We start from the raw sequence: 25,482 nt of genomic DNA on the forward strand, positions 1-25,482 counted from the left end.
CTTCAGCTCTTAAACAAGTCATGCCACTGGTTTAATCTTACCTTCCCCAGCTCCTTTTTTTCTTGTGAAATGAATGGCCTGCTGTTTTTCACTGCAACGTCTAGCGTCCTTTTCTTGACATCTTCCAAAGATTCAAAAAATTCAAACCTAAAAGAAAAATTTGGAAAGAAATGTTTTAAGTCAAAACTTGAAATCCTGTAAGCATCAGTGGCCAAAATACAGCAATTCCAACAGAGAAGGACCGTAGCTTCAGACAATGACCTTTACAGGAAGCGAATCACACCCACAGTTTGAGAAGGCATTACAGCCCAATTGTAAGCCTTGAGAACGTTGTTGCCCAACCACAGCATATTTTAGCACAATTTTGGAGGGCTGACTACAATCCACATGCGAACACGGGTTACTCTCCACGGAACAGAAAAGGTAATTCTATAGTTAGTTTTAGTAATATTTTAAAATATATATATATACACACACACATATATATTTCTTCCAAGCCTTACAAAAGACTGACACTCTGCTGGTCAGACTGTTCACCGTGCCAGCGGGATGAAGGAAAACGTGCATCCATAATGAAATGCCATTTCCAATCGGTTTTCCCCTTCATAGAAGATCAGCATATTTTCCATGCAACCTTTATTACTCAGAGGAAATAGCTGAGCCACCCCCCCCAAGTTTACAAAGTAGGCTTATACCACATTAAGAGAAGACAAAGAAAGAAACCTGTGGCAATTAAATTCTTAATGGCGCTGACTCACGGCTCTGGCACACACCAGCAAATGTCAGGTCAATTTTGTCCATGCGAAATCATTTAGGTTCTGCCCACCCGAATAGTTTTTCCTTAAGTCAGAGTCGTAAAACAGGTAATGTGTTTTGGAGCTAAGTCTTGCTCAACCTATTATAGGTAATTGAGGATGTGCAGGACATGCCAACGGGGGATGAGAAGGATGCTGCTCCCAACAGCTGCGCTGGCACTAAGAGGAGTACCTGCCAGGGGAGCTCACGAGGATAGGCTGAAGCAAACCCCACAGCTGGAGTGACTAGTGTTTGGAGTGCTAATAGGAAACATTTTAAAGTTTTTTTCTCCATTTCTGACCTACAGACACGCACAGAAAGGACCTAACAATGAAACAAAAAGTTAATTATCCAGGCTCACCCAATATTCGTGTATTTTCACCAATTATTTGTACCTTTATCTAAATACTGGACTAACACCGCTTCTCAGACCAGCTCTACTGTGACTGGCTTTGTACAGCACACATTCCTTTACCAGGGCAGAGCTGTGGATGTGGCAACTGGCAAAGAGGTGGCAACGTTTTAACTTGCTTCCACCAGCACGCACACTGTCTCTGCAGTGACAGGGCATGGTTAGGGGAATGCCTGCGAGGAAAGAAGCAAGAGCAGCCTGCACCTGCTAGGATCAGGGAAGGGGGTGGGAGGATGGGACGATACTGTATATGGAGCAAAGCCAGCCCCAAGGAATTGCAAATCACAGTTAAAGTGCCATTTTTTCAGAAGACCCGCAAATATTCATGAGACACATGTTCAGGTGCACTAGGTGCGTACCTTATGCGAGCCCTTCCTTTTTATACAGAGATAGTAACTATGTCAGCTGCAATCATGATTAATGTTTTCTTACTTTTCATCATATTGGGGGTTCAGAGTTTTTTTCTTAACGGAAGTCTTCTTCCTGCTCGTCCATCTTCTATCTGGAAGCAGGTATATTCGGACATAAGGATCTACCCCACGATTGGAATTGGGTACTAAGTTTCTGTTAAAAGAAATACAGTGTTCACAAGCAAGACACCTTCTCCCCAGGTATATTTTAATTCCTTGTCTCTCTTAAAATCGGAGCCACCCTTCCTGGATTCATGGGCCAACAGCATTTATCTTTGGAGTTGAAACAAAGAGATTAAAGCCTTAAGGATGTGAAGCTCAAAAAAAAAATTCACTACTGAATGTGTGGCCACTTACGGGGTTCCTAAATTAACACGTGCAAATTCAGTCACAGACATCAATCCTTGTCACAACGCCTCCTTCAGACATCCCAGGACATGTGTCAGTTGTCAGTGGTGTTCAGAGGAAGTTTTGGATGAAAGTTACAGCATCCCTGCTGCAGCAAGCACAGGAGGCTGGCCGCTGTCACAGACCCGCTGCTGACACTGACCAGAGCTGGTGGCTTCCACCTGCCTGGGCTTAGGGAGGCTGTGCAGATTGAGGTCAGCCTACAGCCAGGCATCTCGGCTGGGCAGCTTATGCTCTGTGTGGTTCTGCTCCAGCTTTACTGAACGCCTGATGCAAGCTCTGGGAGCCCTTCCCTTTACAGAGAGGCGAGCAATTGTCAGCATTACCTGCAGCCATTCACCAGCACGACGAGACTCTGCCGTATTGAAGCATAACGCACTGTGAGCTGAATCTCTCCCAGAGGCATTTCAGTCCCGCTGTAAGACAGTTGCACAGGAAAAGCTTTTAAACACAGCTATTGAACAGACCAGATGCACAGACCTAGCAGCACGAAACAGTACATGAGCTCCAGAAGCTGCTGATGCGTTTTTCACTAGAAGCAACTTTCAGGGCACTGTTCCTCTTCCTGGCATCTTATGGTTTACTTTCTAGAAAGCAGCTGGACCCCAGAAACAACACTCTTGTTAGTGCCAGCACTGCCCAGCCTGACTTCTGTACAGGTACCTGCCCCAAGACCCAAAGCATATATAGCCAAAAAAACACCTAATTGGCCTGTTGTAGGTGGAGCAATAAAGTACAGACCCGCATGTGTTTTGTACGTTCTTTGTACACAACTCCTTCAAGGATGCTTGTATATGTAAAATGGGACCCTTTTTATATCTCAATCTGCGTTTTACCAAAGTGGTTTCAAATCCAAGACATTGTTTAAAAATGTTCTAACAATGTCTTATTCTCTAGCTCTGAACAGGACCTCACTTACATGCCAGTATACAAGTATTAAATTGAACAGCTGTACCTGGGTTTGATGTTTAAGCTGATAACTCTGATGCTCTCTTAATTGAGACAGACCTTCCTTGCTGCTTCTATTCATTAATTCTACTAGCTCCAGTCTGTGCCCTTGGAGGGACAGACCCAGCCCTCCACCCCCCCTTTGCAGAGCAGAATACCCACAGCCTGATACTTAACACTACAGGAAGGGCGCACACAAGCAAATTTTTCTAGGATAAGTTTGTTCACAGCATCATGAGAGTCTCAAAACTTTAGGCATCCAAAACTTGAAGCAGCCAGATACGCTTATCACAAGTTTGTGTTTGTACAGCAGTGGGACAACGCAGACTCCCAATCTCCTGTTGAAAGGCACCTTCGGTATTAAACTCATGAGTGTTATGGGACCTAGGATATTCTGTATGAGAGCCACTTAAACAATACAAGACCAACACATGCAGCACCCCTTAGGACAGCCAGAGAAGGACACACATTCACGTTACATTCGATCAGACATCACCCCTGTAATTGTTTGCGGTTGACTTAGGCCAGTTCTTTGTAAAGTGATTTGAGACTCAAGACTCCAAATGACTCGAACTCAACTTATGCAACAGCAACCTATAAAAACGAAACCTTCTCAAGAGGAGAACAGTTCAGCTGGGAGAACCACCTACTTATGAAGGTCCAGATTGCTGCTACTTAGTTCAAAGCAAGAAGAAGGCAGAGAACCCAGGGAAGTAACGCTGGGTGCAAGCCTCAGTTCCTCCACAATCGGCAGCGTAGGCACTACCACTGCTCTGGTATGCAGTGCTGACGACAGGTGATGCTCGGGCTTTTGCTCGCTCTCCGTCTCATTAAGGCCAGCAATAGTTTCACTTGCTACAGGCACTGCTGAACTGTCATATGTGTCCAGGACTTCACTGCTGTCCTTTTTTGGCAGGGATTCAAGCACGGCAGCGTCTTTGCTCACAGGAGGTACTTTTGAGACTTCTGGTTTTGGTGGCGAGACAAACTTCTGCTGGTTTCCACCCTTCTCCGTGACACGCACAGGACCTTGCTTCGAGGCATTGCCACCAGCCTTGACACTCTGTGGATCGGGTTCCTCAACATTCAAGGCCTAAAAACCATGAGAGAGAGAAATGAGCACTGCTCCCAAAACACTGGCGTTCACACCAGCATTACCACCTAGGATGAAATTTCACCACAACACTACTGGTCTTAAAAAGCAGGAAATGCCATTAGAGATGAAGGAGGCCTACGGGACTAGCTATGACACTGTGTTTCCTTTTCCTCCTGTGTACATATTTAAGTGTCTGAACACTGATCCAGAACACCGTGAGAAAACAATTCCCAAGCATTAGTGTTTCTCACAACCTTGCTGGTTTGATTTCCCAGCTTAGATTTTCTCAGCCCCACTCTTTAACATCATGAAAAGGCTTTTGGCAATGCCACTGCACTAAGTTTTAGGAAGCCTCAGGGGAGAGCTCTCAGCTCCAACGTGCACTTTTAACTGCAGTTAAGGACCTTGTCACACTTCTGCCTTCTACTCATCTGTGAAGCAAGGCTGCATTTCTCCTCTCCCACGTTTTATCTCTTTTGCCTGGTTAGAATTGGAAACTTCCACTGGGGAAGTCAGGTGAATATGGCAAAGAACAACTTACCCGCAACACAAGTTTCATCTTAATGAAGCTGTCTGAGCTGGAATGATCCAGCTGAAATCTCTGATCCAGAGTCATGTTTGGGTCCTTAAGTAAGTGGGAGAGACATACCACTGAAGTTCCCAGGGCACTATCCCGATCCTTGTCTTTTATCTAGGAAAAAAAATGTTGTTTTTATTAGAAGACAAGCTGGAAAGCTGGGAACAGCAAAGAAGGTATTTCAGACAGACCAAAATAAGCTAATTTACTTCAGGACGTATTATCAAGAGTAGTTACTTCTGAATAGGTGACGCCAATATTTCAGAAGTATAACAAATTACTATGTTTGAAGTAAAAATCCCATCTCTAACTACACAGAGAAGAAACTGCCCTAGCAGAAAATATAGGCCCTAGAATTTACCTGAATTTCCTTACTTGCCCTGCAGAAAATGTCCTAGGCAGCTAGGACGACAGCTGATCTACACCCTCACAATTTTTAAACTTTTTTTTATAGTAATAGTTTAGCCTTTCTAGCCTCAATATGCCTTCTAAGTTTAAATCCACTTCTGCAGCCCAGAGAACAGCCGCAGAACTGGCTGTGACTTTAATGTAAGGCAGTGAGATACAGGACTTCATAAGGAGCCTAAATACCAAGGTGAAGAGAGACGCTCTGGCTGAGGATTATGAGCACTCTGATTTCCGACAGCAAAATATTCACGGCCTTCCTGCATGCAGATCTGTCTAAAACCTCCTTTGCAATTTTCAGCCACAAATGTCCCATGTTTTGCACCAAGATATTAAATATGATATGATCCTAGAGCAAAGGTGGATAACAGCATCACCTAACAGAGAGCTGCCTGTGCAAAAACAGGTGCTCCTTCCACTTCTTAAGTCAGAGGACCCCTGTACATGCAGACAGATACAACCTGCACTGAGATCACACCCACTATGAAGGAGGTGTCTCCCTGTGAATGTACACTGGCTTTCCAAAGGAAAGGCTTTTCTCTTACCTCAACATGCAGTGACTGGGAATCAGCACTGTGGACAAAGAAGGTGAAAGCCTGGCCCCACGTGGGATCTTTGCTGAAATTGCAGGTCTGCAACAAGAAGATTGTGGCATTTGTATTAGCTTATTCTTTAAGCAGCAAAGAATACTGTGACACAGAGGGGGAATACTGTAACCAGAGAGGGTCACAGTGACCTTTCTGTCCCCAAGCTGTAAAAAGAGAGTGAAATTTCCAGGTCAGAAGTGTGCACAAGCAAAGTCTCTGGCAAAACCAGGACAAGCTCTGTGAGGTGTGGAAACGCCGATGAACGAGTCAGGCGAGCTGCAGTTCCCAACCGGTGTTGCCTGGACCAGCAGCCTGCCCCACCTGCAGCAAGGCACTGCTCCCTTCCTCCCACCTCTCCGCCCAGAGAGTCAGCTTCCAGCCAGCAGACACCCAGAGCCAGCTCCCAAAACTGCAGCAAGCTGGCAGGGAAGGGTAAGAAAGCTAGAGGGGCAGTTTGAGGGGTGTAGAGCTTGTGGGAAGAGTGGGAGGGGACAGCTTCAGTGCCATCCACTTAAAGGATGAAAGAGCACAGAAACCACCCAGGGGGCTCCTCCTGAGGCTGCTTCATAAAACAGTTCCTTCTGCCAGGTGACAGGTACTGGCAGCAAAGGAAAAGGAAAGCTGAAGTCTGTGCTTCCCCACACTGGTTGGTCCCCGCCTCCTGGCCTCTGCAGTCAGCACCATAACCTCAGCTGTTCACACAGCTAGAGTGGTCCTGTCCCCTTCTAGGGGCTACTTGGAGGTGGTCACCCACAAAACAGGTGGTATTTAAAGCAAGCAGAAGAGTCAAACAACCTCACCTTGCTTTTATGAGTCTTGCTTCCTACTGTGAGCAGGACAAAGGAGGAAGGTTCTCTTTCTGTCTTCTGTCATATAATACAAGGAAAAAAAAAACAATTAACAGTTTTCAAGAAGCAAAATCAAACCATTACTCTTACTTGAAATACGTTGCTGGAAAGCTGGCAATAGTTTTCAGATGAGAGACACCTGAAGAGTGCAGCATGCAGGACAGACTCCAGCTGTAACACAACACAGTCTTACCCTCTAGCATCAAGAGTTCACACTTAAGCTAAAGCTCTACATGTTTAGGTCTCAATAAGTAAATATTTGTCAGAAGCTGTGAGGAAACAGATAGCAAAAAGTGTTGAATACACCATGGGGGAGTCTTCATCATTCCCTGGTGGAATAGAATTGGTTTCCTAGGCTCAGAACATGCCGTAAAGCAGCTACAAGTGAGCCTTTGGTACCAAGTAACAACTCCTTTTCAGAAGTAGTAATACTGAACCCCTCGTACTGTGCTCCTTTGCACTAACGTTACAGATGTTAACACTGAGGAGTTGGTCTTGAGAAAACAAGAAAAGTGCGTACAATGGAGTCCAGAATTAAGGATTATTGAATGTCATGTGTGTGGTGTACCAGTGCTGGTAACTCATCTAAATTGTAAAGATCACATTTAGGAGGGGAGCTACTCATTGAAGACAGGCAAGCTTTACCCACTGCTCAGAGCCGTGACTGTGCGTAGCCTGTTCAAGAGAACAGGGTGAAAGACATTCTTTCCTATATCCACAATTTGCATCACGGCAGTAAAATCCAGTATTTGAGGTGTAAAACGTAACCATAAGCAAAGGGAGAGGAAGCATGAATGACAGCGTTGTTTCTGAATTAGAAATCAGGGGGAAAGAATCTGGCGGTCAGGTCCCCAATGGACAGGAAGGGTACCACGAACAGGCACAGCCCTCCGCTCCCAGTGGGATAAGCTCCAGCTGGAAGAGCCCTGCAGCAGCAGGAAGGACAGCGTGACTTGCTCTGACGTTTGGAGCCTCTTACTCTCCAAAGCATAAAATAACGGCGACCCCCCCACACAATCAAATATTTCTGTGCTGCATCCCTCCTTGGACCTCCTAGGCTTGCACTGGGGGCGGGGGCTTTCAATCACTGTCTTGAACCAGCGGTCACAGATTTTGACAGTGGAGAAATTACTTCTTTTTAACAACAGCTACTTTCAGTTGCTATGATACAGCATAAACCAGAAGGTGTTTTTGCAGGCATGGGGGAAGGATACGAAATTTTACCTTGAGGTACTTGTTATTTTTGATCTTCTTTGCTCCACATTCACCATTCGAATACTCAAAGTGGTTTTTCTGAATTAGTAAAAGGGAGTTTAAAAACCATTAATTGGTGGGCTTTAGAAAAAAAAAAGGGTTAGGAGTGAAGGCTGCGTGTTGTTCGTACTTACTGGAAGGTTGAAAGCACTGTCCAAGTAGACTATCAGAATTGCTGTAGACAGACCCTTCTTATCCTGTGAAGGCCAGGAAAACAAAACAAAACAAAAACAAGGTAGGCATGATCACTCATCAAGGACAACATAGAGCACACAAGACAAATTCAGAGTTTCCCTAAGCTAAGCAGCTCTTCAGCTTTCTCCTTAAACTTGCAATTTAGAGGAACCAATACCCTACAGCATGATGGTTTCAAGCAGACCAGTAAGAAAAGGCATAAGTCTCTGCCATTTGCTCGCTTTAATGCCCTTCAACCTATTTAGTGCAGAACTGGTCGGATTCCCTGGTGCTGGCTATTTGTCTATGACTAGTACAGGTATACAGACACTGGGGGTCCTGCACATATCACAGATGAAGAGGAAAGAGAAAAATGATCAAAGAAAGGAACAATGAGAGGCCACTTTGCAGTTGGCCGAACAAAGTTTTGTTGATTTAAGTAAAATGATCTGCCAGATTTTAGTGGCTCCTGTATTACCAAGGCATGTGGGGCAAGCAAACACCCTTCCTCTCCAGGAGAAACAGGAAAAAAAAATACATCAAAACTTTGTCAGACAAAAATAAACTCCCATGAGTCTGCCGGGGATCCTAATTTTACATGCTCCTTTACTGATCACTGGACAGGGACCAAAGTATCTGAATCCTTTAAGCAAATATACTCACCTCATGTAGCTTTTCTTGGTCATTTACTAGTGAAAGCCACTCCAGCTTTAAATGCAAGTGCCCACTTGTTGTCTTACTCAAGGGAAACCACTAAATGGAGACAACAAAGCATAACTTAAGAACTGTGAGGCAGAATAATTTGTACATGTTGCAGACACTGGGACTTAAGTACAGTAGACAATACAAACTGTACTTTGAGCTTCTTAACTTGAATTTTTGAGACTTAGATTGTAGCATGGCCATCTACTTGGGAACACAAGCCAGAAACACTGAAACTAAGATATCCACACACATTTAGTGCACATGGGTATCTGCAACCAGCAGCAGCATCAGACAGGCACTCTGGCATTGTTTGCAGTGTTGGGTTGCAGGATGAACCACAGTACAATCTGATTATTTCTTCCCTCAGCAATCAGACTGCTTCACAAACTTTATTTGTAGCCTTGAAGAAATATTTGGTACACACAGGATACGTGATATCAACCCACTGCTGGTTCAGCATAATCTCAGGGCTATCTGAGGTTGCCAGCCTGATTGTAAAAATTATTGTGATGGCTACTTCAAGTTTTCTGAGCAAAGAGAACTTCACAAAAAAAAAATACCACAGTGAAAGTGTGCAAGGAAGCTTCACGCACACAGAAACAACGTAGTAGCATATGGAGAACATGAATGAGTACATATAAGCATGCACCACAACCACATTTAAAAATAAGCTGCGATCTTTACCTCATCAACAGTTCTGTCATTCATTATATCCACAAGGCTTATAAGCAAGCTGGAAGACACAAAGCAAACATTTCAGCATATGTTTACACATATGGTGTGTTGCTGATTAGTGGACAAAGGGGAAAGGAAAAAAAAAAACAAAACAGAAACCATGGCTACCAAGAAAAATAGCCCACATGATGTTCCAAACAGCAACTTCTAGATATTACCTGTGTGCATGTGTGGTGGAACAGATACTTCTACACACAGTACCTTCTCCCTCTTGAAATGCTATCAAAACTAAAATATATTCTAAACAAATCTTAAGTAGTGTAGTAACCGCCACCTCTAATGGTGGTTAAGATTCCCTGCAGGAGTCAGGGCCCACTCTCTAACTTTTTCAAAGCTAGTTGCACTAGGAACTAATAACTTGATGACAACATTTGGACGCAGGGAATAGCTTCCTTCAACTTCAAACTTCCTGTATAAACAATCTGGGTGTTCCTTTTCAGAGATCACTGGATCTGAGCAAGGACTGGATTGTTTTGTTTCTTTCTTTGGTTTTTTATTTATTTTAAATTAAACAAATATGAAGATAACTGGTCCTAAGAAGCAAGATCTGACATGCTCTGTCCGGACGTGATCATGACCATCTCTACCCCTAAGTGCTATTATCGAGAACATCAGTGATGTTGTCCCACTTGAGAAATCCTCAACTTATGAATAAGTGCCCCTTTCTTATCTGTCATCTGATATGAAGAGTGCTGTTTTCTGGCCACCAGTCATTTCAGATCCTTTGCAATTTCTGTATGAAAAATGGATGTCGTATATCACTATAAGGATATTTCTCCATTACAAAACAGCAACAAGACCTTATTAGAAGAATGAGAAAACATTCCAGTTAGACTGCACTTGATTAGGACTGAAAATACAGAAGAGAAAAGATCTAACGTCCAGACCTGTTTTCTCAAATCTATTGAGCAGACTTTTCAGAACACTAGATCCTTTTGAAGAGCAAGAAAAAGAAAGTCTCATTGATTTACCTCCCCATGAAGTCATCTTTATCTGGATCTTCATCATATAATTCAACTTCTAAGTCCTGACCAGGCAATTCATGAACAACAAACTGGAGGAGAAAGATGTATTGATTAAAAATAAAAAGCACTCACACAGGTTCACTACTCAGGCTGTGGATAAGAACATGACACTTTACAGCTGCATAACACATTAAGGACATTCCCTGCTGTTTTGTGCCTCATCTTGTAACAAATACAACTGATTATAGATGAAAATATTTTAAAGCCAGTTTGCTTGGTTTCGAATTAAAAGTTAAACCTGTCAAACTGATATCCCTAATAAGTATTGTTCACAAAAAGAGCTAAAGACATCCTATACACAAAGAATACCAATGCTAGAGCAGAATACAGTCGCACAATCAGACTGCTGCACTGATTGATATTTAAAGCAATGCTTTGCACGTCCTCCAAAAACCCACATATGTAAATCAGATCAACCCGAATGCCATTTCAGGTTTGCAATTTAGATTTGATTTGTTTAAGAGACAGAAATGCCTCATCAATCAAGGAACCAGGAATTCCACTTGCTCCAGTGCAGTCAGCTAAGAGAAGGTCCTCCAAACACAAGGATGTAAACAGCTGTGCATCCTATAGATGGAAAGATCAAAAGATTCAGTACCTCAAATGTCTCATTCCAAACGGGATTAAGATCTCGGGAAACTGTCTTGCTTCGATACTGCACCACGCCAACTCGAAGAAGAGCATATGGGTCAGATTTCCCCCTGATTGCACCAAGAAAATTGTCTTTCTGGACAAGGTTTTCAGCTTCTAGCAGATGAACCCTTATTACTCCCTGGGTAATAAAAAAAAGAGAGAGAAAATTGGTTGTGAAAATGTGATCTTTGGATAATTATAATATGCTACCTCCTAAAACTAGTTATTTCAGGCAACAAGGGTAGTCAGCATGACAGGTTTGCAAAGAAATATATTTTGAGGCATTTCAAATGACAGCTGTGATAAAACAATCACTCTTCTCATCATTTACCTAGAAAAAACCCTAAACAGATACACAATCCAATGTAGATAGTTGGGTAGGAAATAGTCTTCAACTTATTTTAAAATCAGAAACACACATATACACACAGGATCGTACACTGCAGTTAAACTGAGTGTAGAGTCAAGATCAATTCATACTGACTGAAGGAGGAGCCAAGTATTCATTGGCAGATTCTTATTTTATTGCAGAGAGGCCATTCAACTTCAATTTGGTGATGAAAGCTTTCAGTAGGAAGCAGCCTTTCGTCATTCATCATTACTCTCATTCATGAATATATTAGGCATTTGACAGGAGGAGACCAGAGATCTGGATGCATCAAACATTTAGGAGGTTGGGGCTTGTTTGGGTTTGTTTGTCATTCAGAACTTTTTTTTTCTTTAATGAAGAGATGTCATACTCTGAGCTTCCCATTTACACCCTTTCACTGCATTAGTAAAGACATTAAGTAGCCTGACACTTAGTGCTCATGTATTTACTTTCTCTAATTGAAGACCTGTGGTATTCTCAAATGAGACTAATGGCTTAAATTGGTAAACATCTGTGTCTAAATGGACTTCTTATGCCATATACGGGGAGGTAAGTGCCCCCCCTGCGTCCCCCAGAATTAAGAACTACCCAATATTTGCTTTTGTATTCCTGAAATATTGCCTACAGAAAGCCTACAATCCAGGCTGACACAGCTGATGAGAAATGGATGTGCAGGAACCCAACACACTAAGTTTGCATGCATCTGCGTTGCAGCAAATGCACACTCAGTAGATCAACATCCTCCCTGAAAAAAAAAAAAAAACCAAAAAACCCTCACACGTGGGATAGGGAACCTCAGTTGGGCAATGTTCATGTTCTTCTTCAGAGGCACTGTGATCCTGTTTGGTAGAACCAGCCGTGAAGCAATGTAATCTTGAATCAGCGAGTCTGACATTACACTGCAGGTGAGAAAAAAAACAAACAACCTCAATCTCTACAATGAAATCACCATTTCAGTTAGAATGAAAGAACAAGGCACAGCACAAGAAACAGGAGGCACTGCAAAACGAGCAACACAGACCACCTTCCCCCAAAGAGCGGGGGAAGAAACTCGGGCTTGTGACATTTAGCTTAGACCAAAAGGACAGGAGACGGTAGTTTAACACCAGAACTGATAACCAAGGATCGATGTGCATCACTGGGGAAAGCTCAGCCATCTCCTAACAATAATTCCAGTCCGACTGAGCTGCTGCAGAGCAGAAGATGAGCACGGACTTTCCAGTCCAATCTAACTGACTCATTTTTAGCTTTCCAGTTTTAAATCTTTTATTTGGAATTGCCATGTTTGTTTGGCAGGGAAAACTAATTTGATCTGTTTTTCCTGTGCAAGAAGTGTATGGCTATCACAGACCTCCAATATTCTCTGGGTGATTAATGAGAGGATTTCAACGTGCTACTGCAACTCAGAATGAGCAGCAGACAATATTAAGAGAGAGACCTGAGCACACCAAACACCAGAAATTTTTTCATCCTCTTGGTAAATCTAGTGCTTATAAGGCATTTCTCAGGGAAAGGCCATGCAATGAAATTGTCACAGTTCGTGGATGAAGCCCAATTCACAAAGAAGGAATTTTTGTGAATCTCCTACTCCCATTGTCAAACCAGGAGTCTGAAAACCCTTGTTCAAACTATTGGCTTTCCTGACAAATTCCTCTGCAGGAATGTCACAAATTGTCTCTTCTCTTCAGTCTTACGGTATACTCAGCTACACGCAGCTTGCACGAGGACAGATATCTGCATCTAGTATCTTCACTCTCTTAAGTAGGCGAATAAAGAAAAGGAGAGCTCTTACTCAACCTGTATTTCAGCCTGTTCACAGCACACATGATTTGCTCATGGCTTTCATGTGCTGTGTTGATGAACAAGCAAAGGTTTCTATGTTCAAATCCCCGTGAGAGAACCAGAGAGTGAACATTTAGGACACCAAATTTGCACTTAATTATATGAGAGGTTGTAGGCTGGAACACCTACATACCTTCTCCCTGCAAGGATTAAGGAAAGCTGCATCAGAAAAGAACAGATTAATTTGTCTGATAAAAACTGGAGCTCTCAGGGCAAACGTCAGGTCTCAAATTAAGTAAAAAACAAAACCAAAAAAAAGAAAGCTTCCTCTCACTTGACATCAAAGGTCTTCAGAGGCCCTTTACTGCATAAACTGACACCTAAAGTAGCCAGCCATTTCCTATGTATCTGCAAAGCATGAGCTGCAGTGGAAGGGAGGGGAGCAGTGGTGTCTGAGTTCATTTTAAAGGGAGAAAGGCAATGGCTGAGTAACCAATGTGTATTTTGTTCTCGTGTGACAGAATTTTCTCATTACACTGAGAAAAAAATGAAAATGTCCATCTCCAGCCTGGAGGAGCAGGTTGAAACTTACAGCAGTGAAAAGCAATGAGATTTTCATCCTGCAAGTTTTATGTACAAGATCAACCCAAGAGGCACTGGGGAGCAGCTAGGTTTTCTGAAGAACCTAATGGATGAACAGATTACACAGAACTAGAAGAATATTTCTCCTTTTGAATATGTTGCAGTTTTCTTTATCACAGATTGGATTTCAGTTCATCACAGGACTGCAACCCTGTGATACTTAACCTTTCTTTTCACTTTAAGGTAAGTAAACATAAGCACAGACTGCCTAGATCTGCTCAACTACCTTTATAAGTAACTGGCACATGAGAAACAGAAGGGCTTGTTTTTCAGTTTATAGTAAATCCCCAAAACTACAGTGGTCTAATTCCACCCTAAATCCCAAGTGCAGTGAAGTGAAAAAGGAATTTTGACATAATGTACGAGCACCCTACTCAAGTGTTTGCAAACCCCACACAGCCAGATGTAATGGCACGAGTATCAGTGTAACTCCTTCTACACATCACTCTTGAGAATAACTTTTATGATTACTGGAGAAAGCCTTCCCAGTTCCCAAAGGTTTTTTTTAAAAAGGAATAAAGTGAAACAAAACAGACACTTACTTAATTCCTGGGACATCCAGGAGGTTGCTCATGCCTGCCCAGTTGATTTCCAAGTGCTACAACAAGGACAGGGAGAGAAATGATACAGGACCATTAAAATTTATCTCAGGACAAATGTTGAATTTAAAGGGGAAGCAAATGCTTCTGAAACAAAGTTGGCTGTTTAAAGAAAGCCAAACCTGCACCAGCAAATGACTGTATTTATACATTAAAATCAACAGCTGATAGCAATTCCCTTATCTATTTTACCTGTCATACCTGAAATTAAGGTATCACTGGGACTTATCCTGCAAGCACAGGAAAACACAGCACTCAGCCCCTAGCAATGCCCGTTGGCAGATGCCCCAGGGTCATGCACAGTAAATCCGGCAGCTCTACCTAGACTGTGAAGTTGTTTCCTCACCTTTCACTTAGGGGTTGGCCTGTGCCCTGAGGCAGGGAAATTTACAAACACCACTGGAATCTGTATTTCTGTTCACATAATAAACAAAGGAGGTTTTCATCTGTTTACATAATGCTGCTACATATAAACTCAAAACTACCTCATTCAATATCAAAAGTGTATGACAGCCAGGACCTCAAGCAGAGTATAACCCAGAATCAAGCAGAGTTGTGTGCTATAACTGTTTTTTTGTTTTGTTTTGTTTTAAAGAAGGCTAGAAGTTTTATCATATTTTATTCAACCACAATTCAACTACAAAGCACTTGTGACCTTAAATAGGCAAGCTTTCAAAGCATGGCCATGACTGAACGGTTCCCAAGATGGCTTCATTTAAAATCCATGACTGGGAAGACTTTAAGTACATCTGCCAGGATCCTTCCAGCAAAGGCCTATGAAATGGCTGCTGTGCTGTCAACATGAGAAATTCCTCCCCTTCTTAGACCAAAGCAAATAATTCTATAGGCGCTACTGCAAGAGAGTTGGGCAAATTCACTCCCATCCTCTTGGAGTTTAAGACGAGCATTTAGCAACCAGGAATCTGCTGTTCAGGTACCCGCACTGTTGGGCATTCACAGGTATGCAGTTCGGGTTGCTAGCGATGGACAGCTTGTGTCGCTCGCTGAAGACTGACCCATGCCCTAAGACAGTCCTCGAATCAAGAAGGCTGCAGAGTACAGTTCACTAGTGACTCACCGGTTTCTGCATAAAAAACAAGGTCACCGCTCCGATAAACGGGGCTTCTGTTAGAAGAGGTTCCAGTATCAGTCGCAGCGTCCCGTACAGCTGCAAATACAACAGACCAAGGAGAATCAAGTTTGAAGATACTCTCAGGATACGGTTTCAAAACTGAGCTTTTCAGTGATGGAACTAATTTTAAAAATCCTGCTTGAAATCATTTTACTTAGAATTTACTAACAATAACCTCCTTCTCTCTCAAACTATTGCTATTGAGACTGGGCAAGGTTTCCTAAGCTCAAGGAGTCTCTACAGTCCTGACTGCCATGTAATGCCATCCCGTTGGTGCTTCTGCGATCTGCCCATTAGCTTTCAGTATTGTAAGGACAGGTCTTTGGTCTAATCTAAAACAGGTTATGAACACCCTAACAGAATTGTTTCTTTTGAAGTTCTCTGCCAACATGCAATTGCTCCAAACTCCAGTGGCAGAAGCTGGCCCTTGTGAGTTCAATGCTCTAGCAACAAACCTGTGTAAGAGCCACACTAAGAACTTAAATATTACTTTTTAAGGTGCTTTCCAAGAAAGACACCATTTTCTCAGCCAAAACAGATATAGCCATTCGTCCCAAGACTACTAGTCTTTGGTTTTCCAGTCAAGAGTCTTAACCTGCCCACTGGGACACGCTACCTCCTGCCACATGTGGCCTTGAAAAGAACATCAGCACGGCACGCACCTGGACGCCTTTCACTCCAACATTAAATTTCGATATGTCCATGTGAATCTCACAGTCTCCTGCATAACTGAAAGAAAGTTCTCACGTTACTCCACAGTTTGCAATAGTTCGATGAACAAATTTGGCCTGTACAGTGTATAAAGGAAATGAGTTACATGATTGGCAACTTGACATCACAGGCAGAGGTTAATTTTTAAGCAACTGAAAAGGGAAAGTTGAGCACATTGAACAAGAGTAAGATCTTCACAACAGAAACCCTGCAGTCAGCTGGGATATTGATTACCCACAAAATGTCAAAGCAACATTTTTCTAGGTTACTTTCCCATTCTTAAGACTGGCAGCTGGCTGGGGCAAGCTTGCTCTTGCTCCCAAGGAGGGGAACAACTGGCTCACTAGAAATTCAAAGTCATGGCAATTGCCCTCTTGCTCCCCTCTCTGCCAAAGGCCTGATCCCAGCTGGGTTACAACCCGGTGATCCAACTCCTGAGCTGACGCAGAGCCACATTGTCATCACAGACGGGGCCCTGGATGTTATAGCTCACCCCTGCCACAGCAAAAAAGCCCATTTGAAGGACAAACGCATCGCTAAAAATAACCTGGTTTCCTTGAAGCTGAATTAAAAGACAATGGTTTAAGATGAGATCTTGGTCAGTTGCCATGGAGAACATCAGACCTTAAATAAAATGAATGCCAAGTGTGGCACTGTAGCAATTTGGAAACCACCTTAGACTTTTATTAAAGTGCAAACATCACCTTATGCAAAAAGCCAATAGCCACTCCCCTAGGAGCGGAACCCAGCAGATTTGTTGATGCCTCTGGCAGAAAACAATTGAAGGGAGCTAGCAAGTTCCCTTCCAGTCCTCTGAGAAATAGCTCTTTTTGGGTGCAGACACAAACACCCCGCAGGTAAAGCAGGGTGAAAGATACCACAGCACAGTGAGTGTGCTGTGTGCTGTCTGGGTGCATACTTTCACCCCCCACAGAAAGGAAAAGGACAATTCTTTTTTTTTTTGTTTCTGCTCTGACCACAGGTATATGGGCAAATAGCGCAGTAGTTGCTGTTAATTCACGCTGTCATTTGCACAGACAGATCCCCCCCCACCAAAAAAAACCCTTGCCAAGAATGTGCAACTCTGCGAATTTGTCTCCATTTCTGCAAGCAAAGTTCCTGAATTTTTGTTTAGAGAGCCACTTAGCAGAACCTAAGAAGTTCAAAATGCTCAAATTAAAGCCTTTAATGTTAGAGCATTCTCATTTTTTTCCAGTAGCCAACCTCACAGGCTATGCCAACTTGAACACAATCTTCCTTATAAGCTAGTCAGATAATTAAACACACTTATTTTAACATTTACACAATTTTGATATTATCTTACAGTTCATTACACTGAGTGCTAATAGAAGTTTGTCACAATAAAACATCTAAATGAGAAGCCAAAATGAGTCCCTCAATTTGCATTAATTAAGCGAAGAGGATTAATTGCCAGTGTTCAACACAACAAATAATACGTGTGGTGTTTCAATTTACAATTTTTATGCCTCTCCACAGCCAAAAACTCTTCAGACCCAGCCCTAGACGTCTTCCTTCCCTCGTAAGGCATCAATACGTGCAATCAGGTTTTCGAGTCTGGATGTCAGAGCAGCCTTCACCCCTCTTATCAGAGCCTGAGCCTTTAATCGCCCTTAAGTCTGCTTCATACCAGCACCACTCCCACACCGGAGTGCCTGGAAGGATGCCCTCTGCTCATCAGTTTTACTCCTCGTTTCCAGCCCACGTTGCTCCTGCTTTCCTCTGCCCCCTCTGCTCGGCATAACCTCGCTGGGCTCCCCCAGACAGAGCAGCCTGAGCTGTCCTGCTGGGCTTCAAGCCTCGGCACTCACAGGCACGTAGGGCTGAGCCCTTGTGCTGGTATCCCCAGGAGCACGCTTTGCCTACCTGTGAGGGGTGGAAGAAGAACCCGTTTCTCTCCTAAGTCCTGTACTGCGCACGGAGATGTAGATAAGCACACCTACGCCACAGATGAGGACCGGGGAAGCTCGCAGAAGCGCGCTTATCTGCATCTCTTCTGCGCCCAGGTGGAAAAGCTGGGCCCACAGTGTTTGTGATACGAGGACAGCTCGCTGGCAGAAGGCAGGGATGCTACAGGAGCACATACTGACAAGTTTGTGGACCTAGGTCAACGATGAAGCAGTAATGGGCAAATAAGAGAGACAAGAAAGTGTGACCAAGTACCACAAGATATGAAAAAAAAAAACAGACCGTGTCTGCCTTTCCCCCTCTGTCTTTGAAGTCAGGCTCCTGACAGCAAGTGTTCCTTTTCTGCTCAAAACTGAGAAGTTTCCAAAATGCTTTGTTTCTTGGAAGATCCCACAAGCTCAGTTAGCCCAAACTCCACGTATTGTTGCGTGCTTCTTTTGACTACTTTATGTGGTCCTGCACCAGATGACAGAGACCATCTGGATAGAGTTGCAAACTTGCCAGTTACGAAATTCAGATACTCTTTTTGAAGAGTAAGTTTCAATGCATATTTGTATTTATTTTATAAATAAATAGCCTATTTTTCTATGACATCTCATGCACTGTAAAAGCCATGGAAGAGCTAGGAAATGAACACTCAAAACATCTGCGATGAAAGTTATTATAAGAGTAGTAAATCAGATTAACAAAATACGTAGCAGTTGGATTGCAAGACACTCGTCTAGGAGCTAATGGTGCCTTCAGATACTTCACATCTCTGATGACTAGAGCCAGATGATTACATGGCTTCACAGTAGCTCAGGGAATTGCAGGATTAGTGGGAAGAAAAATGACTACGGGAGGTCAAGTGGCTGCACTTGAAAAGTCTCAATTTTGAATAAGGCACTTTTGGAGAACATTTCTGGAAAACGTTGATGCTAATTCATCTGGAGACCACAACTATCAGCTCCCCATGCTCAGGAGACAGATTCATGACTTAGATCTAGGGCAAACTGGTTAGAGAACCAGGAGCACAGTCAGTTTTTTTTTCCTACCTAGAATTTCAGATTTGGGGATTTCAGATCCCAGTTTGTCTGGATCTTATATTTCATTTAACCACTGCAAGAACCCTGATGTGCCATGTGAGAGCTGTAGATCATCTGTATTTGTGCAGTAAGTGGATATACGGACAGAACAGACAGACACCAGGACTTTCAGACAGATAAATGACAAATTTTATCCATACAGAAGATCCCAGAGTAAGCAGTGATTATCTCAATGTTTCCGCTCAGTACTATGAGCCATGACAAAATCAAAACCACTTAATTTACACCAATTGAGATCATTATTTCAGAGACCAAGCAAAAGATTCTGCAAGACAACTTAAGTGCTCCTTCCGTGCTACTCACAAGCAATCACCACTGAGCCTTGGTTTGCCTGTCAAAAACTCAGGTGCAGTCTTCTCATCTGGGGCAGCCAAGACTGTAATGACAAAACCATTCCCAGCGCTCTGATGCTAGAGATACGTAAGCTGTTATTAGCAGATTTAATTAAAGCAGCTTCTCAAGTTCCTTTTGGTAACTCCATGTGATGTACTGCATCACTGGCGCTGCTGACAGCTCTTGCCCATACCAATCAGGGACCTCCTCCTGTTCTGCTGCATTCACTGAGTGTGTTGAGATCTCTGGAGGCAGGATGCTGCCTAACGCAGGGGGTTACTCACTGCTGGAGCGGGGCAGAGCAGGAGCGTGGATAACAACATCCATGTGACACAGCAGCTCGGCCTTCCACGCTGCAGCAACAGCACAGGAGGAGTTTTTGAGCGGGGCTGCACACAGCGATGAGCCAGCCAACAGGCCAAGCTCACGTGGGTTCACCAGAGGGGAAACTCCCCCCAAATTATGCCTGTAAGCATCAAGGAGTCACGTTAATAACATGCAAATGTGTCAGCTCTTTAATGTCCACTGCACCATAGTTACATTTCTCTGAAACCTAACCCGAGAGGGAAGTCAGTCCCCATGCCCTCAGCATTGCCAAGTGCACCCACAGCAGGTTACTGCAGCCCCCAGAGCTGGTATGCTGGGGCTCAGCTCTCTGGATGAGTCCAGCCATTTAAATCTCACCTTTGCCCTTAGAGGGAACAGGAGAAAGGAAGAGGGGCCAGGTGAGAGTAGAAAGCTCTGCCATTAGTACTACTCAGAAGGACTCTGTACATAAAAATGAGGCAGCTGATGTGCAACAAATCAGAGACATCCGGTGAGTTGGTCAGACAGAGGGTCACATCCTGCACTCAGGTGGCAGAACAAGCTCAAGCTTGGCCGAGATTCTGGCTCCAGAAGAGCCAGGAGGAGCCAGTCCCCCTCAGCATCATCACAGCTCTGACTGAGAGGATCAACCTCCCTCTCTAGCAAAGTGGGGAAAAAACAGAGGACTCATTGATAAGCAGCCACCCAAACCTGACTCACCGGCACACGATGACAGAGGTAGTGCAAAGGGCTGCAGCCTCCCGTTGGGGCAGCTCGAGTCCATCTCCCCTAACCAGCTCTTCTCCCAACACCAGCTGCATTAACACAGACACTCACAACTACTTACGTAGCTAAGAGAGACGGTTTTGTAATGGGAGATTGCCTGGCTCCCAAAAAGTAGAGGGTGCCAATTTCTTTGATTAAAGAAATGGGGGGAAAAAAGTTCCTTTGGCAACCTGGAAAAAAGCAGGTCAATAACCACCACTGCTCACAGATTTGCTTCTCACCATTCCTGCAAGTAGTACACGACCTTCTGCAGCAACTGTACAACGCACACTTGCAGAAACTGATGTTAATTTGCTAATGTAAAAGAAGCTGGGCCTTTAGCACAGCCCAGGAGAAGCCTTCCCCATCAGAGAGACAAAGTAGGCTGAACACTCCTACGTGAATACAGAAAACTCCTGGGTTATCTGATAATAGATCAGGCTAAGTTATTGTCAGGAGGAGGAACAGAAGTGAGTGGCCAGTTTGGAGATGCTGCTGGGTCTGCCAAAAGGGCAGGGATGAGGAGGCGGGGGAATCCCTCTGCAGATTACTGTTGTTAAAAGACAGTGAAAATGAGTATGTGGGAGAAGCAGCCTGCAGAAGTAGCTTAACAGAGAACAGCAGCAACCTCCCACAGAGCCTTAAAGGTATCGAAACCCTCGATCTCAATGTGGAAAACACAAATGATTTGCCACGGGCCCTAAAACTGGTCTGGCTATTACAAAGAGCACTTCACTGACTGTGCTGAAGCACAACATCGTTGAAAACCGAGCACATTGTCTTGCAGGGAGCACCAGTGCCCTGCCAGGGCTGGGGATGCTGCCACATGAAGCAGCAGGCACAGTCCTGAGCAGCTCTGTGCTGTTGCCAAGACAGCCCATAGTTTCACACTGCTTTTTCCTGGCGCTACCATGAAGAAAAGCCATTTAAACTAGGTGGCCCAAAAACCCACTGCAGAACTACAGCAGCATGCAAGTGGTAATTCCCCCAGTAATTCCATTCTCCAGGCAAAACCAGAAGAAAGTTTAGCTCTGTGGTGGCTTCAGTGTTAACAAAACACACAAGTTCATCCAAAACAGCCTGGAATGTATCAAATGTTTTATCTAGTTTTGTTGTTGTTATTGTTAATAGAGCTAGAGGCAATTTTCTGCTAAAAGAACAGTTGTAATAAAAAAAAATGCTGGGTGGCACAAGGAACACATAGTGAGTAAAATAAGAGGATTAATCTTAAGGAATTAAAAAAATCGTGCAAGTAGTTCCAGAAGAACTATAGACGTTGGCCTGAAGAGGAACCACATGGGGACAAAAGCCAGACCAAGCATCTCCATGCCAGAGAGCTGTCAGAACAGGAAATACAGTTCCAAAACTCAGCTTGTTAGTGCCATGAATGGCAAAACCAACAATTTTATATCCACAACAGCACTGGTAAGCCAGAGCAGGTAACACCTAGACCTGTGCAGGTGACATTACTCTCCGATGTAAAGGCTGATGCCCAGCACCCCACTTCTGCAAATAATAAGGACATCCAGCTGGGGGACAGATTATCTCATATCACTCTGGGCTGATACAAGATAAGCAGCTCCATCTCATGCTGACCTTAGCGGACCATGTGTCCAGTCCAGCATGACAACTCACGCGCAGGTAGGCAGTGAATTAAGAACCACTGACATAGGCAAGGACGGAATGTTACCATATCTGCAGGTCTAGGACAATTTGTCTTCTATCAATTTCTTTGGTGTAGGCTTTTACTCCATTGATTCTAGGGCACTGAAATAAAGACAGACAAGACAGGGCATGGTTAATACCTCTTAAGTCCAAGAGAAGAGTCCTACCCACTTCACTCAAGTACTGAAGTTTTCTTTATAGACTTTTCAGAACTGCACATGAAGTATGAGCAAACCATACTTTTTCTCTTGAAAACAAGGTTTTTCTCTTGAAAACAAGGTGTGAACAGCCTTGGCTATCCCCAGATATGGGGCTGGTTACAAGCAGCCCATGCTACAAGCCTTAGGGAGCACTGAAAACTCCTGTTGCAAGGGTATAACAGAAAGAAATGTGGGTATGTGGCCCTTTTCCCCATTTCTAGTTCCATATTGACAGTGGCAAGGGACATGTGTGTCTCCCTTATCATCTTTTTTTCATGGTGAAGATGCTCAGGTCAACGTGAGGAGGGACAAAGGAGGCAGCAGTACAGTACCAATACCACTTATTAAACATTCAGAGCTGTAAAAGAGCTGAATGTCAGAGTCCCAAGCAACCACTCTCCCCTTTGCATCTGAACTTTTCAGGACAGACTGAACTGCAAGTGTCGCAAAGCAGTCACGCTACCTTCTCGCCAAAGTGGATCTTGGTAAAGGTGCATGTTTTCAGATGTACGCTCTTTGCTCTGATTTTGGGTTCAAGAACTTCTTTAAATGTTTTTTCCATGATTGTCCCAAAGTACGGCCAGGCCTGTACAAGGACCTAAAGTACAACAAAAGCAAAAACACACTGAAGATTCTTTGTGTAAAATATCTTTAGTTGAGAAACAGACACAGAAAGAACACCTGGCTACTAATGCCTGCCCTTTTAAAACACCAAGTAACGTTTGTGCTCTTAAGTCATTGTTACGGAAAGATTCATCTCAGTTCCTCAGAAAAGGAATATGTTTTAGGAACTGAAGGGTGAGTTTTTAACATCACGGCACTTGTTGACTGCTTCTAACCACAGTGGCTGAGCCAGCAAAGCCCAGGGTTAAAGTTTCTGAAGCGCAGCAGTCTCTAATTACTCTGAAGCGTCACAAAATTCCCTGCAGTTAGGTTTATTTAGAGAGGAGAGAGGTGAGCTTTCACTTCCAGAAGAAAGTTTGCTAAAGAAAAACAGGATAGTTACTAGATACTAAGTTACACGTTCAGCTGTTCTGCTGTTAAGTCCAGAGTCAGTTCCAGTGAGAGCTTGACTACTCCTGATGGGAGCACCTGGCTCAGAGCTCTCTGGGAACCTCTCTAGCAAGAGGAGATACCACTACTTTTGCTAAAATAATAATACATTCACGCAGACATGCATATGTACACGCACGTGCAATTTTGTTTTGTTTTTAAAATCTCACAAGTGCTGTGGTTAAATTCATCAAACCTACACCAGCCAGGCACACGCCTGGCTCTCACCAAAGCCTGTGACAACTCTGTATGCTCCAAGACTTTAACGCAGACACTGATATGGTTGTAACTTGTTGTGGTGACGTGACAATTTTCTCAGGCTTGGCCAGTGGAGTTTCTGCTGGGATTCAGCTCAGAGCAGTGGGCCTCACAAACTGGAGTTCAGAGCTCCTCACCTTGTTCAGCCACTCTACTCGCTCAACATCAGGGAAGTGGACCTGGAGGCAGAGAAAAATAAAGTGAGTGCCACATGCAATCCGTTTCGGTATACTGCGTCGTACGCAAAAGATACCACAGAGCACAGAACAGGTTTTAGAGTAAGCTGAGATCTCTCTGCCCTCATACATACATCGTTTATAATTTATTACTGCCTTGAAAAACTGCTAAAATAATAAAAGGCAAAAGAAGACAGGTGTGCTGATGTACCAGGCTGCCTCTGGGCGCATTTATGTGATTAAAGCAAGAGTCACATCCTGCTCCTGCTGAACAGCAGCATTAGATTCCTAATCCCTCTTGGTCATGCAGTGGGAAGCCCTGAGAACCTGTTTCCCTTCAAGACCACGAGGTGTGCAGGACCTGTTTCCTGTGCTGGCTCATCCCATTCAGGAAATCTGGAAAACAAGAACCTGCTTGGGAAATTCAGCTTATTGGGTGCAGCAGCGTTTCCCCACTAACACTCACACTGTGTCAGTGGCTTCGGGGAAAAGCAGCGCCGTAGGAGTTTAAGCCTATTAGCATGTACCTGTAACAGTCCAGTGGCTTCACCGCTCAAAGCCTTTTAAGATAAGGACAAATTAAAATAAAACAGTCACTCCTGCATCACGTTTTCCAATTGGATGTACCAAATGCTGCCAGGAGGCGTACGTGTCCGTAACAAAAGCCCTCCGGTTCCCTAAGCGATGGCTTGTTCCATCGCCAGCACGACAGGTGGATTTGAGGCCGCTCGAGTAACTGATGAAGCACTCAGACCTCACCAAGGGGCTGCTGAGCAAGGAGCCACGGTCTCCTTACTGCAATCCCCCACGAAAGTCTTCTGGGCACGGTATTTTCAGCCGGTGCTCCAGGCCGGCAGAAGGATATTGCACGAGGGAACGACGGTACGGCAGCTCCGCGAGACAGGCTCTGCTCAGCTCTCCAAAAGCACCCGAATGTGGAGGGACTCCTTATCCTGGCGTCTAGCCTGATGCAGTATCGGGGCAGGACAATGCACTACTTCTGTACGTGAGAGCTGTGAATTACACCCTTCAGTCAGAGGTTTGCTGTTTTATTTAGCAGCATTCGGAGAGGTGCTCAGAGACATTCGGATGGAACCGACAGTAGCTTGCTTTTTTCCCCCTAGCCTGATGTATGATTTCAGAGCCCATTTCCCTTGCTCAAACAATGCTTCAAATGATCTCCGATTATTGCATTAGAAACCAAAGTGATGTTACCGTATTCTTTAAAAGCAATTTCTTTTGATACTTTAAATAGCAGCTTTGCCATTAAACGGGAAGACGCAGGTTCACTGAAATGCCAGTCTACCCGGCTCCATCCTCATGATGAAGCGGGAACGCAGCACCAGAAGGGACGATCAGCACCGGCACAGCGCAGCTGACATTTCCCAGCAAGGAGGGTTATGTGAATCGGGGGACCTCCAATTCACCTGCCAGCCTTTCGTCCTTCACCAGAGGGCCCTGTGCCGG

General features: G+C 44.0%; 1 protein-coding gene across 2 annotated transcripts in view; it reads right to left on the minus strand.

Annotated features, from left to right (window-relative positions):
• Nucleotides 1-25,482, minus strand: part of ESYT3 (extended synaptotagmin 3) — a 32,422-nt gene that overhangs the window by 2,253 nt on the left and 4,687 nt on the right. For both annotated transcript variants that reach the window (XM_080600212.1, XM_080600211.1), the window contains exons 2-21: nt 23,977-24,018; nt 22,992-23,126; nt 22,354-22,430; nt 16,200-16,266; nt 15,484-15,573; nt 14,349-14,404; nt 12,161-12,281; nt 10,978-11,151; nt 10,326-10,408; nt 9,304-9,352; nt 8,578-8,667; nt 7,875-7,937; nt 7,711-7,779; nt 6,439-6,504; nt 5,597-5,683; nt 4,611-4,760; nt 3,624-4,066; nt 2,352-2,441; nt 1,640-1,771; nt 42-147 (exon numbers count right to left, since the gene is read on the minus strand). In XM_080600212.1, coding sequence (XP_080456338.1) covers nt 42-147; nt 1,640-1,771; nt 2,352-2,441; nt 3,624-4,066; nt 4,611-4,760; nt 5,597-5,683; nt 6,439-6,504; nt 7,711-7,779; nt 7,875-7,937; nt 8,578-8,667; nt 9,304-9,352; nt 10,326-10,408; nt 10,978-11,151; nt 12,161-12,281; nt 14,349-14,404; nt 15,484-15,573; nt 16,200-16,266; nt 22,354-22,430; nt 22,992-23,126; nt 23,977-24,018 — 2,190 coding nt within the window. The remainder of the gene's footprint in view (nt 1-41; nt 148-1,639; nt 1,772-2,351; nt 2,442-3,623; nt 4,067-4,610; nt 4,761-5,596; nt 5,684-6,438; nt 6,505-7,710; nt 7,780-7,874; nt 7,938-8,577; nt 8,668-9,303; nt 9,353-10,325; nt 10,409-10,977; nt 11,152-12,160; nt 12,282-14,348; nt 14,405-15,483; nt 15,574-16,199; nt 16,267-22,353; nt 22,431-22,991; nt 23,127-23,976; nt 24,019-25,482) is intronic.

The sequence above is a fragment of the Anser brachyrhynchus genome, assembly GCF_964034855.1.
Source record: "Anser brachyrhynchus genome assembly, chromosome: 7".
NCBI lineage: Eukaryota > Metazoa > Chordata > Aves > Anseriformes > Anatidae > Anser > Anser brachyrhynchus.